General features: G+C 40.7%; 1 protein-coding gene across 1 annotated transcript; it reads right to left on the reverse strand.

The window, feature by feature from the left end:
• Positions 1-1,299: 1,299 nt before the first annotated feature.
• Positions 1,300-15,646, reverse strand: LOC132388133 (replication protein A 70 kDa DNA-binding subunit-like). The gene is made up of 4 exons (XM_059960493.1): positions 15,488-15,646; positions 11,645-11,821; positions 10,615-10,722; positions 1,300-2,457 (listed from the first exon to the last, which is right to left on the reverse strand). Exons 1-4 carry the CDS (start codon positions 15,593-15,595, stop codon positions 2,338-2,340), a joined length of 513 nt encoding a protein of 170 aa, XP_059816476.1. The 5' UTR covers positions 15,596-15,646; the 3' UTR covers positions 1,300-2,337.
• Between the last annotated feature and the right edge of the window lie 592 nt (positions 15,647-16,238).

Consider the following 16,238-nt stretch of genomic DNA (forward strand, 5'->3'; position numbering starts at 1 on the left):
ATCTAATAGAGGTTCTTAGAATTAGAGTTTCTGAAGAGATTTACAAGGGTGGATGGTAGCAAGGTGTTTCCACTATGTTGTTTAAATGGTTCAATGGTTCAATTTAATATCAGGGAATGTATACAGTATACAACCTGAAATCCTTACTCTTCACAGACATCCACGAAACATAGGGAAATTGTTAACAAAAGCAGTGAGGAAATCAAGGGTAAAACTATTGCTCCAAATATGATTAGAATGTGGGTGTTAATCTCACTGTCGCAAGCAGTACTTTGGATTTTTAGCTTTTAAGGGGAGATATAAAGTGTATGAGGGAGGAAAGATTAGAAAAACACAAAATGCTGGAGGAACTCAACAGGTCAGGCGGTGTCTGTGGAGGGGAATAAACAGTTGACCTTTCAGCTTGATGAAAGCGCTTCATCACGATCTTCAGCATCCTGATGCAGGGACTTGGCCCAATCAGTCAACTACTTATTCTCCATGCATAGATGCTGTCTGATCTGCTCATTTCCACTAGCATTTGGTGGGTTGTTCTGCATTTCTAAAACCTGCAGAATCTCTTCTGAAGAATAAAAAAGATAGAGTGAGATTAGTGGAGTGGGATGGTTGCAACAGTAAGAGTTTGCCTGAATGAAGTCCATACCTTAACATCTACAGCTACACATTGGTAGCTGTATGATAGCATAGTGTTAGCATAATGCTTTACAGTACCAATGACGCAGGGTTCAATTCCTGCCTGTAAGGACTATGTACATTCACCCCGTGACTACGCGCATTTCCTCCAGGTTCTCCGGCTTCCTCCCACAGTCCAAAGGTGAACCGGCTGGTAGGTTAATTGGACATTGTAAATTGTCCTGTGATTGGCTAAGTGGGCTGGAAAGGCCTGCGGCATCTCTAAATAATATATGAATATCTCCTGTCCTGAAGCAGAGGATGCTAAAGAGGGACTAAATTTCCCAGTTATAAACAATTAACCTTTATTTCAAGTCTCCACTTGTACTAGGCTCATATACTTATCCTTTATGTTTCACTGAGATCACTTTGTCTTTTGGCTACCCTCTGTTAAACAATTTCAAGGACAGCTGCTGGCACAAAATATTCAGCAGGATTCTCCAGCAAAGCTAATGCAATCCAGCAGAACAGATAAGATTTCCAAGCAGGTGGTGGAAACTGCAGTTTAATTAAATACTTGAACGATAGTGCAGTTTAATTTTTTTTTTTTAAGTACCTTCACATTTAATACTTTGTACCAAAAATGGCCTTTTCAAATCACATCATATCAGAGCTCCCTCGTGAAAAGGGTGGGGGTGGGGGATAGTAATGTGTTTAGAAGAATGGAATGCTCAAGATTCCTAGGGCTGGACAGAGAAAGTGCTGGGATTTGATTTCTTCTGGCTGGAGAATAAGGGCCGTACTAAGGGTAAAATACCATCCATTTAGGACTAGGTGAGTTTTTCATTTTCAGATTTATTCACGTGGCAACAGTGAAATGCATCATTTGTGTTAAGAACCAAAACATCCAAGGATGTGTTGGGGGGACCACAAATCCTAGCATCAACATTGCATGCCCACAATATGTGGCAGAACAACGGAACACAACAAGAAAACAATATCAAATCCAGCCCCTTTCCTTCCTCGCAATCCCCCCCACTATCCACAGAGATTTGTGAGCTCTGGGAATTCAAACTTCAGAGACTGATGGATGTCATTTAGAGCATGTTCACACTAAGAGAATGAGGCTGAGAATCAAATAACTCATACTTGAACACAGGAACAAACTAAAGCAGTAATGCAGTCTCCACTTGCTTCTAATGCTTTTGCTAAAAGGGGACAAGGTTTTTCAGGTATGAATAATGATACAACCTCTCAGAGTAATCCTCAATTATAAGGATTGGCAGTGAAGGTCAAGCAGAGAGGGCATTTGATAACCTTTCACTTCTAGGATTCTTCCCCTATAGTAGCACAGAGCATCATTTTTGGAAATAATCTTCATAGAACAATAGGAAGGCACTATATCAGAATAAACAAGTTGGAATTAATGCAATTAAAATCCTGGATATACTTCTAGCTTGTTTCAGGAGCTACAAAGAAGATCTCAGCAACAGAAATACTGAAGGAATTTGGGAAGTCGATGTACGTTAGACTTTAAAAGGAACTAGCAAAGGAAGTGAGTATTTACCCTCTATAATTGTGGCACCAGGTGTTGAACAGAAATACAATCTGGATTTGATTCAGTTCAGTCACTCCTTGTTAAAACATCACACTTAAGCATCACAGGGCTCCTTTTGCACTACTTTTTCTAAAAATTACTAACTGCGCTGACCAGTGAAGCAAAATCTAGTCAATATGATTCCAGATTAAGTCACTTACATTGTATGTTTCAAGTTTGACACGGATTCTGCAGGTGAAAGACCGGAAGTTTGCATTCTGGAAAACTTCTTCAAAGGCTTGTTCATTCTATAATGAAAACAAAAATAAAGTACAGTGAAAGTAAATCCCATCACTATGAGCTTTAATTTTGTTAAAGTGACATTCTGAGTCTTCACAGCACTGGAAAGAGGGGCTTGAGAAGGGAGAACAGAAAACAGATGGGAACCAAAAAAAATCATACATCTTGAAAATCTTCTTGATAGAAAAGTGAATAGCCATGACTCTACCAAATGAAATGCAAGGCACTCCTTCACTCTGCCAGCCTGCTGGTATTTGTATATTTGAAGGAATTTGGGAAGTCGATGTACGTTAGACTTTAAAAGGAACTAGCAAAGGAGCCGAGTATTTACCCTCTATAATTGTGGCATAATTGTATATTTCAGCCTGCTGGTAAGGTGTATCACCTGCTTAATCCAACGCCCCCCACCCCCCCCCCAAATCATGGTCATGTGAAGCCACGGGAGCCATGAGGTAGTGGACGGTTGTATGAGCAGCTGCTGCAGATCATAAGTCCTGGTTCTGTGATCACTGATGTCAGGCAGTCTCTGAAGAATACTGATGACGACTGGGGTCACCCATCTTGTAAAGACACAGCCCAGAAGGCAATGTCAAACCACTTCTGTAGAAAAATTTGCCAAGACTAATCATGGTTACATAGATCATGATCACCCATGTCATACGACACGACACATAATGGTGGTGATGTAAGAGGGAAGGATTAGATTGATCTCAGAGTAGGTTAAAAGGTTGACACAACACATGGGCTGAAGGACTTGTACTGTTTGATATTCTATCACCACGTGCCTATCTAAGAGTTACAGAAATGCCCCAATGTACCCACCTCCATCTGGCTGGGCAGTCCATGCACTTACCACTCTGAATTTACTTTAAAAATTTTACCGCTGATACCCTCCCCCCAATATACTTTTCTTGAATCACTTTAAAATTATGCACCCTCTTGTTAGCCTTTTCCGCCCTGGGAAAAGATCACAAGACAAAGGAGCAGAAGTAGGCCATTCGGCCCATCGAGTCTGATCCGCCACTCCACCATGAGCTAAACTATTCTCCCATCTAGTTCCAATTTCCACCTTTTTCCCCCATAACCCTCAATACCCTGACTAATTAGATACCTATCAATCTCCTCCTTAAACACCCTCAATGATCGGGCCTCCACGGCTGTATGTCGCAACGAATTCCATAAATCCACGAACCTCTTGCTAAAAAAAAATTCTCATCTGTTTTAAATGGGTACCCTCTAATTCTAAGACTGTGGCCTCTTTCCTGGACTCACCCACCAAGGGAAACAGCCTTTCCACATCAACCCTTTCAACATTCGAAATGTTTCTATGAGATCCCCTCTCATTCTTCTATACTCTAATGAATACAGTCCAAGAGCCGACAAATGCTCCTCATATGTTAGCCCCTGCATTCCAGGAATCATCCTCGTAAACCTTCTCTGAACTCTCTCCAACATCAGTACATCCCTTCTAAGATAGGGGGCCCAAAACAGCACACAGTATTCCAAATGAGGTCTCACCAGTGTCCCATAGAGCCTCATCAGCACCTTACTCTTAAACACTATTCCTCTTGAAATGAATGCCAACATTCGCTTTCCTTACTGCCGATAACCTGGTGGTTAACCTTTAGGGTATCCTGCACGAGGAACCTCAAGTCCCTTTGCACTTCCGATTTTTGAATTTTCTCCCCATCTAAATAATAAACTGCCCGATTATTTCTTCTTCCAAAATGTACAACCATACCTTTCTCAACATTATATCTCATCTGCCATTTCTTTGCCCACTCTCCTAAACTGACCAAGTCTCTCTGAAACCTTTCTGTTTCCTCAACACTTCCTGCTCCTCCAGCTATCTTGGTATCATCCGCGAACTTAGCCACAAAACCATTTAATCCATAATCTAAATCATTAATATACAGTGTAAAAAGAAGCAGCCCCTTCACCGACCCCTGCGGAACACCACTAGTAACCGGCAACCAACCAGAATAGGATCCCTTTATTCCCACCCTTTGCTTTCTGCCTATCAGCCAATGCTCCACCCATTCCAATATTTTTCCTGTAATTCCATGGGCCCTCATCTTATTAAGCAGCCTCTTATGCGGCACCTTATCAAAGGCCTTTTGAAAATCCAAATACACAACATCCACAGCCTCTCCCTTGTCAATCTTATTTGAGATTACCTCAAAAAATTCCAATAGGTTGGTGAGGCAGGATCTTCCCTTCATGAAATCATGCTGGCTTGGGCCTATTTTGTCATGTACCTCATGGTATTTCATAACCTCATCCTTGAGGATCAACTCCAATAACTTTCCAACTACCGATGTCAGACTAATAGGTCTGTAATTTCTTTCTTAAACAGCGGAACTACATTTGTGACCTTCCAGTCCTCTGGAACCATGCCAGAGTCTATTGATTGCTGTAAGATCATTTCCAATGCCTCCACAATCTCCAAAGCCACCTCCTTAGAACCCATAGGTGCACCTCATTGGTCCGGGAGACTTATCTATCCTTAGTTCATTTAGCTTCCCAAGCACTTTCTCTCTAGTCATCTTGACTGTACCTAATTCTATTCCCTGAGACCTCTGGCTTTCAGTTATGTTGCTAATGTTTTCCACTGTGAAGACTGATGCAAAATACTCATTTAGTTTCTCTGCCATCTCTTTGTTACCCATTATAATTTCTCCAGCATCATTTTCAATCGGTCCTATATCAGGCCGTGTCACTCTTTTACTCTTCGTATACTTAACAAAAAACTTAGCATCCTTTTTTATGTTAATTGCCAACTTCCTTTCATAATTCATCTTTCCTTTTCTAATGACTTTCTTAGTTTCCTTCTGTAAGTTTTTAAAAGTCATCAAGTCCTCAGTTTCCCCACTAGTTTTTGCTTCCTTGTATGCCATCTCTTTTGCTTTTATTTTAGCCTTAACCTCTCTCGTTAGCCACATTTGTGCCATTTTTCCATTCATGATTTTCTTTTTTTCTTGGAATATATTTTTTCAGTAGGAATTTCATCCAATTCTGCTCTACTGTCTCTCCATCTAGTTTACTTTTCCAATCAACTTGGGCCAGTTCCTCTCTCATATCACTGTAATTTCCTTTGTTCCACTGAAATATCGATACACCTGATACCAACTTCTCCTTTTCAAATTTGAAACTGAACTTAATCATATTATGATCACTACTTCCAAGGGGTTCCATTACCTTTAGCTCCCTAATCACCTCAGGTTCATTACACAGTGCCCAGTCCAAAACAGCCGATCCCCTGGTGGGCTTATGGACAAGCTGCTCCAAAAAGCCATCCCGTAGGCATTCTGCAAACTCCCTCTCCTGAGATCCAGTACCTTCCTGACTTTCCCAATCCACTTTCATATTAAAATCCCCCATAATTATCTTGGCATTTTCCTCCTGACACGCTTTTTCTATTTCCAGCTGTAACTTGTAGCCTACATCCCAGCTGCTGTTTGGAGGCCTGTAAATAACTGCTATGAGTGCCTTTTTGCCCTTGCTATTTCTTAACTCGACCCATAAGGATTCTACCTCTTCTGATCCTGTGTCTTTTCTTTCTAGTGATTTGATATCGTTGCTTATCATCAGGGCCACGACACCCCCTTTACCTACCTTCCTATCTTTCCTATACACGGTGTATCCTTGGACATTCAGCTCTCAATCATACCTATCATTTAGCCATGACTCAGTGATGGCCACTATGTCGTATCTTTAAACCTGTAGCTATACAACAAGGTCATCCACTTTATTTCTAACGCTGCGTGCATTTAAATACAGTACATTTAAATCAGTATCTGTTACCAATTTTGCTATATTTCTATTGCACAGCAAACTATCCTGTCTATTCACCTGCCTGTCCTTCTTGCCATCTTTGCTGCACAGTATCTTTGACTTATTTCTATTTTCCATACCTCCCCCAAAATAGATCCCAATGATCCAAGAATTTGAAGCCCTGCCTCCTGCACCAGTTATTTAGCCACACATTCATCTGCTTAATTCAGCTATTCTTACCATCATTAGCGCGTGGCTCAGGCAGTAATCCTGAGATTATTACTCTGGAGGTCCGTTTTTTCAATTTTCTTCCTCGCTCCCAGTAATCTTCCTTCAGCACCTCCTCTCTTTTTCTGTCTATGTTAATGGTACCAACACATAACAAGACTTCTGGCTGCTCGTCCTCTCTCCTTAGAATACTCTGGACCCGATCTGAGACATCTTGCACCCTGGCACCAGGGAGGCAACACCCCATCAGGGTATCCTTGTCTGGCTCGCAGAATCTCTTGTCTGTTCCCCTCACTATGGAGTCCCCTATAACTAATGCACTTCTGCTGGCTCTCTTGATCACGGCACTGGCCAGAGTCCTGTTCGCTGTGGTCTTCCTCTGTCAGGTCAACCTCTCCAACAGTATCTACAACAATATATCGATTCCTGAGGGGGACTGTCACAGAGTTGCTGTCCACTATCTCTCTACAGGTATTATCAATCACCTCCTCACTTTCCCTACTTAGCTGAAGGTCATTAAGTTGCAGCTCCAGATCCCAAACACAGTCCTTAAGGAGCCTCATCTCAATGCACCTGGTGCAGATATAATCCTTGGGGAGGCTGGGAGTCTCCCAGGGTCCCCACATCTGGCAATCCAAGCACAACACTAATCCCAGATGCATACCTCTAATGTATACTGCTATCACTAAATGAATAAATAAATAAATAAATCGGTAACTTGCCCCTTTACTATAAGACTCAACGGTCACAGGAAGCCTCTTCCTGGTTCCGCCTAAGCCCATTGAGCCAAAGCCCTATCACTGCATCCTCTCACTCCGCTGCCTGCTCCGACGCTGCCCGCTGGATATGGCGGTGTTCTTTTTAAGCCTTCCACGCTCTGAGGTCATGCGCCTGCGCAGTTGTGCCTCTTTTATCCCAAGTAGTTAAAAAAAATATGAATTTTCTCCCGAAAAACAGCGACTTACTCCGCTGCCTGCTTGCTGTGAAAAAGATCTACGTCTCTCATCTTGTACACCTCCATCAACAGCAGAAAGCTACAAAGGCCAGCTTCCGCTCCTCACGAGACAAGCTGTTTTTATGCATAGTCAGAAAGACTCCAACTGCAGCCCCAAACTAGAACACCATCACCAACCAGCTGGATATGCTTCTCCTGCACCCACTACAATACAATCATATTTCACTTTAATTGTGTTTTATTTATTACCTTGTCATTTCTGCCTCGTTGGTTTTGTATTTATACGAGCATGAGTGCTGAATGCAGAAACTATTATTCAAGATCACGCTGACACCCGTTATTCCACACAGTAATGCCACTGAGCTAAAAATAAAATCTAACTATTTTCCTGGACGCCAGAAAACATTACTGAATATTTCTTCCTGATTGTTCAAATAAATGAAAGAAATGCATTATCTAAGTAGAAAACTTTAGCCACATAAATTTCTTTCCTGTTTCTCTTAGCTATAAAAGTAACTCACTAGTTAAGCAGGCAATGTGAATTCCTGTCAATGTTATATAAATAGTCATTTTCTTATCTGGAATCTTTTCCAACCCATCACATCTCTTTCTATTTTTGCATTGTTCAAAAGCAAAGGCATATGAAAAAACAAGTCCAAGACTTAAAATGGGAAAATATAAAATAGGAAGTTGCCTTAAAAAAAACAAGTTGATATATAATTGTGGGAAGAAAATCACACGAGTCCGAAACTGTTCAATATTCACTCTACAAGATGATCCACAACAAGAATCCAGTATTGAAAATGTTAAAGCAAGTGTACAACACAGGCTGGACATTATACAATAACTATAAGACACGAGCAGAATTAGGCCTTGTCCCCATTATCTTTGACACCCTCCATGGTAGTGTAGTGGTTAGCACAACACTATTACGGCTCGGAGCATCCCGAAGTTCAGAATTCACTTCCGGTGTCATCTGCAAGATGTTTGTACATTTTCATGAACCATGCGTAGTTTCTTCCCACAGCTCAAAGACATACTGGTAAGTTGGTTAACTGGTCATTGTAAAATGTCCTGCGATTAAGGTAATGTTTGCTGGTTTGCTGGGCGATGCAGCTTGCTCAGGCAGAAGAACCTGCTCCACACAGGTTCGAAACAAATAAATGAATAATAAAGAACCTATCAGTCTCCGCTTTAAATATATCCAATGACTTGGCCTTCACAGTCATCTGTGGCCAATTAAATCTAGCCCCCCCCCCCCACCCCATTCTTCTAAACTCTAGTGAGTATAGGCAGCAAACACTCCTCATTTTACCCTTTCGTTCCTGGGATCATTCTCCTGAATCTCCTCTGGACCATCTCCAAATGTCAGCACATCCTTTCTTAGATAAGGGGCCCAAGTACAGTCTGACCAATGCCTTATAAATCCTCAGCATTGTATCCTTGCTTGTATAGTCTCGAAATGAACACTAACATTGCATTTGTGAAAGGGAGAGAGAAGTTGAAAAAGAACTGCATTGAATATGCTCATTCCACAAACCGTTCATTCATTAGTGCTTTTATTTTCATTTACTATTACAGTTCTTAAGAATTCAGCAGAAGAAATGTTCTCAGAAAGAATCTGGCTAGAGACCTGATTGAATTAGTCAGGGAAAAATTCAATAAATACCAAGAAAGAATACTATTTCACTGGAGGCACAGCATCATATGTGCATTGCAAGCTTGGCATCAGTGCCTCATCTGTATACCCTGAGCCTTAAAAGGGCTAATTGTAAAGACCAAGCAATATTATTTTGTTTGCACTGGTTTCCAACGTTTGAATTTTGTGGGTTTAGAAGATTAGAGTTGGCTGCTCCCGGGAGGTGAAAAGCCTGAAAGAAAGTGGCTAACGTTGTCAGCAATCCAACCATTCCAAAAGATATTCACTTTTGCCCACGGCTATTCTTCACTGATAAAGTCTCAATTAGGATGCAAATACCATTTAACATTAGCACCTTGAAAATTAATGATAAGTGTGAAAACAATGCCACTGACTTGAAACATTAACCTGCTTCTCCTTGTAGATGCTGAATGCTCTGTTGAGTAACCTCAGTACTTGATGCTTCATGGAATTCAAGCAATAATCCACAATAACAGAAGTTCAGATGAAAGCAATGAAAAGGTAATAGATTTGATTTGATAGATAGCAATATTGTCTTGAGGTTAAGTAATTTAGTGAAGTTCAACTATGATTGGTGCTCAAGAATTAACCTGAAGTCCCAGGTTAATTCTGTTCCCATCTCTTGTGGTTAAATTACTGTCTTAAGTAGATGGTGTCTATGGCTTTTAAAATACAAAAGCACAAGTGAATTGCCACATTGCTATAGAATGTTATTCACTCATTTACAAAATTTTCATGTGCACTACCTGGACTTCAGTAAATTGCAACTTGTGAAACATTTTAAAATGGCAGGGGCAAATCTGGACTAAAACCTGAGAAGCTGAAAACACTTCTCTAGAGGAATACAAGAAAATGCTTGAGGAACTCAACAGGTCAAGCAGCATCTATGAAGTGAATAAACAGCTGACGTTTAAGACAGTTTTATCAAGACTGGAAAGGAATGGGGAAGATGCCAGTATAAAAAGGCTGTGGGGGGGTGGCAATGGAGGTGGGCGAGAGAAGGGGGACAAATTAGAAGGTGATAGATGAAGCCATGTGTGTGGGAAAGGTAAAGATACACTTCTCTAGCTCAATGGAAGTAGGATTTAAAAAGCAAATATTTTAATCCAAGAATCCCAACTGTTCACCATGGACAGTCTCAAGCCTGGCTGTGAGAGATGGTGGTTTGGGCATGGGGTTAGCAACCCCATCCTGTAAAAACTCAGTGCTACAGAAACTCCAAAGACCACATCCCTGAGAGGGGAAGGATCTGTGAAGATGGGCTACACCTGGCAACAATTTGAAAGACTGGCCCAGGTGGGAGGACTCTGACGAGCTGCTGTCAGCAACCTATACCTCAGTAGGGGTGATGAATGAAGAAGAATAATGCCAGCTTTATTTTCATCACTAGAATTCACTACCTTGGAGATAGGCAGCTGGTACAAATCACAAATTATCAGTTTCTTCAGAGAAGAACAAAAGATATGGAAAAAGGAAAAATTGATATTCAGCTGATCAAGTCCAGATATTAAAACTGAAATATATTTAAGGAAACGAATAAACACTCACCGAGTCCTTCAGTTCTCCAAGATAATTGGCATTCTGCCCAAGGATTGCCTCGCTTGTCTCTTGGAAACACGTTACCCACTGATTTTCTCCAAAGTCTGCCAGATTTACCTGAGGATGTAATTGAAGACTGATTTGCACGCAGAAAGTCACCTGATATTTTAAAATCCTTCCAGAAAGCAATAGTTTAAATCATTAAATAACATTTATCACAAATTCTAAACTACTTAATGTTAAGAAAAAATAGCGAAAGACTACCTCAGTTACTGTAAGCATTTACAACTTCCAGTGCTGGTTCTATCAAGTCAACAAACTACATGGCAAGTGTTAGTGTGCTCAACAGTCATCTGTGGAGAACACCTCCACCCTACAGGTCTCAGGTGACAGCACAATCGTGACAAGAGATTCTACAGATGCTAGAAATCCAGAATAATAACACAAAATGCTGGAGAAATTCAGCAGGTCAGGTAGTATCCATGGAATTAATATTTGGCCCATACTATACACCTAGAAAGCAGAAAACTAAATATTTGTACACGAGGCTTTCTCTTCTACTCACTTGGCCATCACCTTCCTCTAGTGCCCCTCCTCTTCCCCTTTCTCTTGTGGGCTACTCTCCTCTTCCATCAGATTCCTTCTTCAATCCTTGACCTTTCACCTGTCACTTCCCAGTTTTTCACTTCATTCCCCCCCCCCCCTCCACCCACCTTCACTGCTCACCTAGTCTCACCAATCACCTGTCAGCTTGTACCCCCCCCACCTTGCTTTGGCATCTTTCGCCTTCCTTTCCAGTCCAAATGAAGGGTCTCAGCCGAAAACATTGATTGTTTATCCCTCTCCATAGACGCTGCTTGACCTGCTGAGTAAAATCAGTGAGCTTCTTGAACTCCGCTTGATAAGTTATTCTTTCAGTTATGTGTACTCATCACCACGGAACATTCTAAAACTTAAAATTTGAGTGCTGTGCAAGAAATTATTATTTGTGAAAGAATAGAAACCAAATTTTCAAACATGCTCTCAAGAGTTCACTTACTGACAAGATCATTCGATATTTGAAGTTGGGGAACTCACGATCACATTTCTCACATCTATAAAGGCCATTCTGTTGATCCACAACCTTCTTATTGCAGTCTGCGGTGGGACACGCCTGGTACATGCAGTTTTCCTTCCTTAGGTACACAATGGTACCAACAGTCGTGTAATAATCAGGCTAAAGAAAAGATTACTTATTTAGAGATACAGTATGGAACAAACTCCACCAGCCCAAACCACATCACCCAGTAACCCAGTGATTTAACTCTAGCCTAATCACAGGACAACATACAATAACCACTTACCCTACCAACCAGTACATCTGTGGACTGTGCAGGAAACTGGAGCACCCAGAGGAAATTCACGTGGTTAAGGGGAGAAGGTACAAACTCCTTACAAATGGCTCCAGAATTAAACTCCAAACACCCTGATCTTTAATGGTGCTGTGCTAACCACTAAGCTACTGTGGCTCCTTAAATGATTAGAGCAGAAATGATCCATTGTGAATGTATACCACACTACAAAATACATTTTTGTCCGTCAATTTTTTGAGTCGTCAGCGTGGACCAATAGGATATACACACTTTCTAAGGACCATCAAGGAGCAAAGGTTTGAAATAGCAGACAACAGAAATTGTGTACAACAAGACAAGCTTGGTCAACAGTGCTGGGTTCTAACTCAAGCAGTACTGTATATACTTGGGCCTTGTTCTTGCAGAGCCTTTTCTTCAACTTCATTTCTTTCCAAAAAAAAAAACAAAACTCATTTCCACTTTCTCCAGGGCAGCTGAGATGAATAAATGCAATTGCCTCATGCAGTTATCATCCATAAATGTGATGTAAGGTGTGCAGCATGGTTTGGAAAACTTTCCGATTTATCCTCTCCGCAAAGCGTGAGTACAATTAATATCTTCCATGAAATAAACCAACCCAAGTGGAAAAAGTTCAATCAGAGTTAGGGGTGCACAGCATTAAAAAAGCAATAACACTACACATACATGGATTTTCTATCTATAAAACTACTTCCCGCAGCCCCATCACTTAGCCTGCACTTGTATCAACTTCATCCATTATTAATACCAATGTCTACAATTATAGCAGAGAAACAAATACAAAGTTGTCTGTCTGCAATTTAACAGACTTCAATAAATCACACTTGGCCAACTCTTTAAGGTTAACATATGAGGAATGTTTGATGGCTCAGGACTGCACTTGGAGTTTAGAAGCATGATGAAGGATCTAATTGAAGCCCATCAAATATTGGAAGGCCTGGAGTGGATGTTTCCAACAGTGGGGCAGTCTAGGACCAGAGGACACAACTGAAGAGAAGAACATATCTTCGGAATTTCTTTAGCCAGAATGTGTGGAATCCATTGCCCTAGGTGGCTATGGAAGTCAAGTTACTTAAAGCAGAGGTTTCTGATTAGTAAGGGTGTCAAAGGTTACAGGGAGAAGGCAGGAGAATGGGGTTAAGACGGATAATAAATTAGCTATGATCGAATGGCAGAGCTGATACGATGGGACGAATGGTATAATTCTACTCCTATGTCTGTGGCCTATTAACTTACGCTTATTTATTTCACAAAGTTAAATACAAGAATATGCAGATGCTGGGATTCTTCAGCAACACGCACAGAACACTGGAGGAACTCAGTGAGTCAGGCAGCATACATGGAGGAGAATAAACAGTTGAAATTTCAGTCCATGACCCTTGATCAGGACACATTTTTTAACCAAGTTATCTGGAGGAAAGTTGGATAACAAATTTTAAGGAGCTTATTTGGAGAAGTTTTTCAAAAAAATATTTAAACTTTAATGGAATTAGAGGAGTAGGCATCTGTAAAAACTACCAAATATACTTCAGAATGTGCATTAGCCAAGGAAGCACCGATGAGAGCCAGAGGCAAAGTATAACATGCTGCAGTAACAAACAACGGCCCTCCAATTTATTATAAATTAGTTGAATTTTGAAGCAACTGTTAAATCACTTTGGTTTTATGTTGAGAATATGTAAATATCTACTTATCAAAAGCAGACTTATATAACAACCTGCATCATCATGAGCTCATTCTCCCCAAAATAAAAGCTAAACCTTGAATACTAAAAATCTCATCTTGAGTTGATAAATTTACATAGACTAGACTTTCAAACAGCTGCCAGTTATCAGATTGACAGGAACCAATTATGATGAACAAAACTCCCTCAGAATATAGTGCTGAGAGATATAGGAACCCTGCATCAGGTGCTGTCGTACAGATAATATGCCTCAAGTGAATTACCGAGCAACAAGAAATCATGAATCAAATGCCACATTCAATACCAGTTACACAAAATTTCAGGTTTGCTGCCCCATGTCAATAATCTGCTCCATGATACCAATGCTAAAAAACTTGATCACGAACCCTCAAGAGAGTTTACAATTCCATGTGCTCCCTTCTCGTTGCCATTGGGCAGGAGGTACAGGAGCCTTGGGTCCCGTACCAGCAGGTTCTGTAATAGTCAGTACCCTTCACCCATCAGGCTCCTGAATGAGTATGGATAACTTCACTCATGTTCTCAGTATTATTTATTAATCATTACCTTCTTCTGTATTTGCAGTTTTGTTTTGCACATTGCTTGCCGTTGTTTGTGTGTAGTTTTTAAAGAGCATAAGATATTGCAGCCAAATTAGGCCATTTGGTCCATTGAGTCTGCTCTGTCATCATGGCTGGTCCATTTTTCCTCAGACTCTATCTCCTGTCTTCTCTCTGTATCACTTTATCCCCTGACCAATCGAGTATCTATCAACCTCAGCTTTAAACATACATAAAGACTTGGCCTCCACATCCCTGTGGCAACAAATTCCACAGATTCACCACCCTCTGGCCAAAAAAAATTCCTCATCTCTGTTCTAAAGGGACACCCTCTATTCTGAGGCTGTGTCTTCTGGTCTTAGTGGATGTGGAGAGGATGTTTTCTATGGTGGGAGAGGCCTTTCACCATTCAACATAAGAACGAGGGGTGACCTCATTGAAGCCTGAATTATAGAGAATACAGGCTCAGAACCATCAAACGCTCTTCGTGTGACAAACTGTTCAATACTGGAATCATTTTTGTGAACTTCCTTTGAACCCTTTAATTGATTCTATTGATTTTAGTTGATTCTATAGTGGATCTTTGCATCTGCTGTGAATGTGCACAAGAAAATGAATCTCAGGATGGAATACAATCTGCTCTCCAGTGCAGTCTAATCACATCATCAACTTAACCAAATACCAACACACCACCTGTCAGCTGGATTGGATTACTTGATATTACGTATCCCAAGTTCTTAAACAAAAAAGGGGGAAGAATAATCAAATGGAATGAGATTAAGCATAACAATCCATGTAGCACTTCCCTACAGGATATCCCAATCAATTTATTAGCTGAAAACTAATCTGGAAAAACTTAATTTTGATGCCAGCCTGCCAGATATCAGCACCAGGTAATGTTAAAGATGGGTGGATTAAAAAAAAAGCAGTTGAAGTAAAAAAATGATTCAGTAGGACTACAAGGTTCTTCAGACAAACATGCCAAACTGCCTCCGTCAAGAAAATAATGTGCAAGGGCATACATAGAAAATGCAGATTTAAAAAAAACCAAGTCTAACATTCAGGAGGGAAGGGCACAAGTAAAGTTGAAAGGAGAGGAAGGAAAAAAAAAGCTGGATGATAGCATTCTGGCATAGCAAAAGCTTTGAATATTTCACACAACTTACTAGAAACATTCAACAGAAATGCCAGACAAAATAACAATGACAATGGAATATTTGGAATACCATTCTGCCAAGCTGGGGCTCCTGTCAATCCACGTCTGAACTCACCTTATCTCCGTGACCCAAATTTTCATTTTTAACTTCAAGTAGTACTTTCCAGTTCGTGTTCCCCCCTGTGGAACCACCCTTCATATCAGAAATAGATGTTCCTTCCATCACCTGGCCTTCAGTATCAAACCTGCACAGCAAACATAACACACGTGAACAGTCACATCTAATCCAACAAGTACCAGATATAGACATCAACCTTTTAAAAAGAAAAACTTGATAAGAGGGCAATAAATCTACGAGAATGCTTCAAACCAATGATATTTTAAGTGGAGATGTGCATTACAACAATAAGGTAAAATTTGACTCAACAAGCAATCTGCAGGAAGCATCCAGCAGGCAGAGCAGCTTCTGTTGGGAGGAAATGCATCGATGTTTTGGGTCAAAACCCTAAATCAGGGTTGAAAGTGGAGAGGTGATAAAGAGGAGTAGCGAGGAAGGACTGGCAAGTCCTGGCTGTTAACTGCTTCTACAGTCGAAAAGATTTTTCAGAAACTGGTGGACACAAGTATAGCTGCATTTCTCTGACATTTCAAACAGTTGACCATCAGAAACCTCCTACGTAGTAACTGTAGCATTCCATTCACCCCATGGGTTTGATGTGCCATTCAATAAGATTGTGGTATAACCACAAGCTCACATTCTCTATTGGTGGCAAAGAATCCACCATCTATCTCAGCCCTGAATATGCTAAGCATTCAAACATTCTGAAGGCTTCAGAAGTTAAACATTTTATAACTTTAACACATCA

Source organism: Hypanus sabinus, unplaced genomic scaffold (assembly GCF_030144855.1).
Source record: "Hypanus sabinus isolate sHypSab1 unplaced genomic scaffold, sHypSab1.hap1 scaffold_2664, whole genome shotgun sequence".
Taxonomy (NCBI): Eukaryota; Metazoa; Chordata; class Chondrichthyes; order Myliobatiformes; family Dasyatidae; genus Hypanus; species Hypanus sabinus.

Excerpts from the sequence above, each read along its gene's own strand:
- LOC132388133 (XM_059960493.1), bottom strand. The coding sequence starts at position 15,595 with ATGGAAGGAACATCTATTTCTGATATGAAGGGTGGTTCCACAGGGGGG. Across the intron at positions 11,822-15,487 it reads ATTTGGGTCACGGAGATAAG|CCTGATTATTACACGACTGT; the intron begins GTGAGTTCAGAC and ends TCTTTTCTTTAG. Across the intron at positions 10,723-11,644 it reads AATATCGAATGATCTTGTCA|GTAAATCTGGCAGACTTTGG; the intron begins GTAAGTGAACTC and ends TTACATCCTCAG.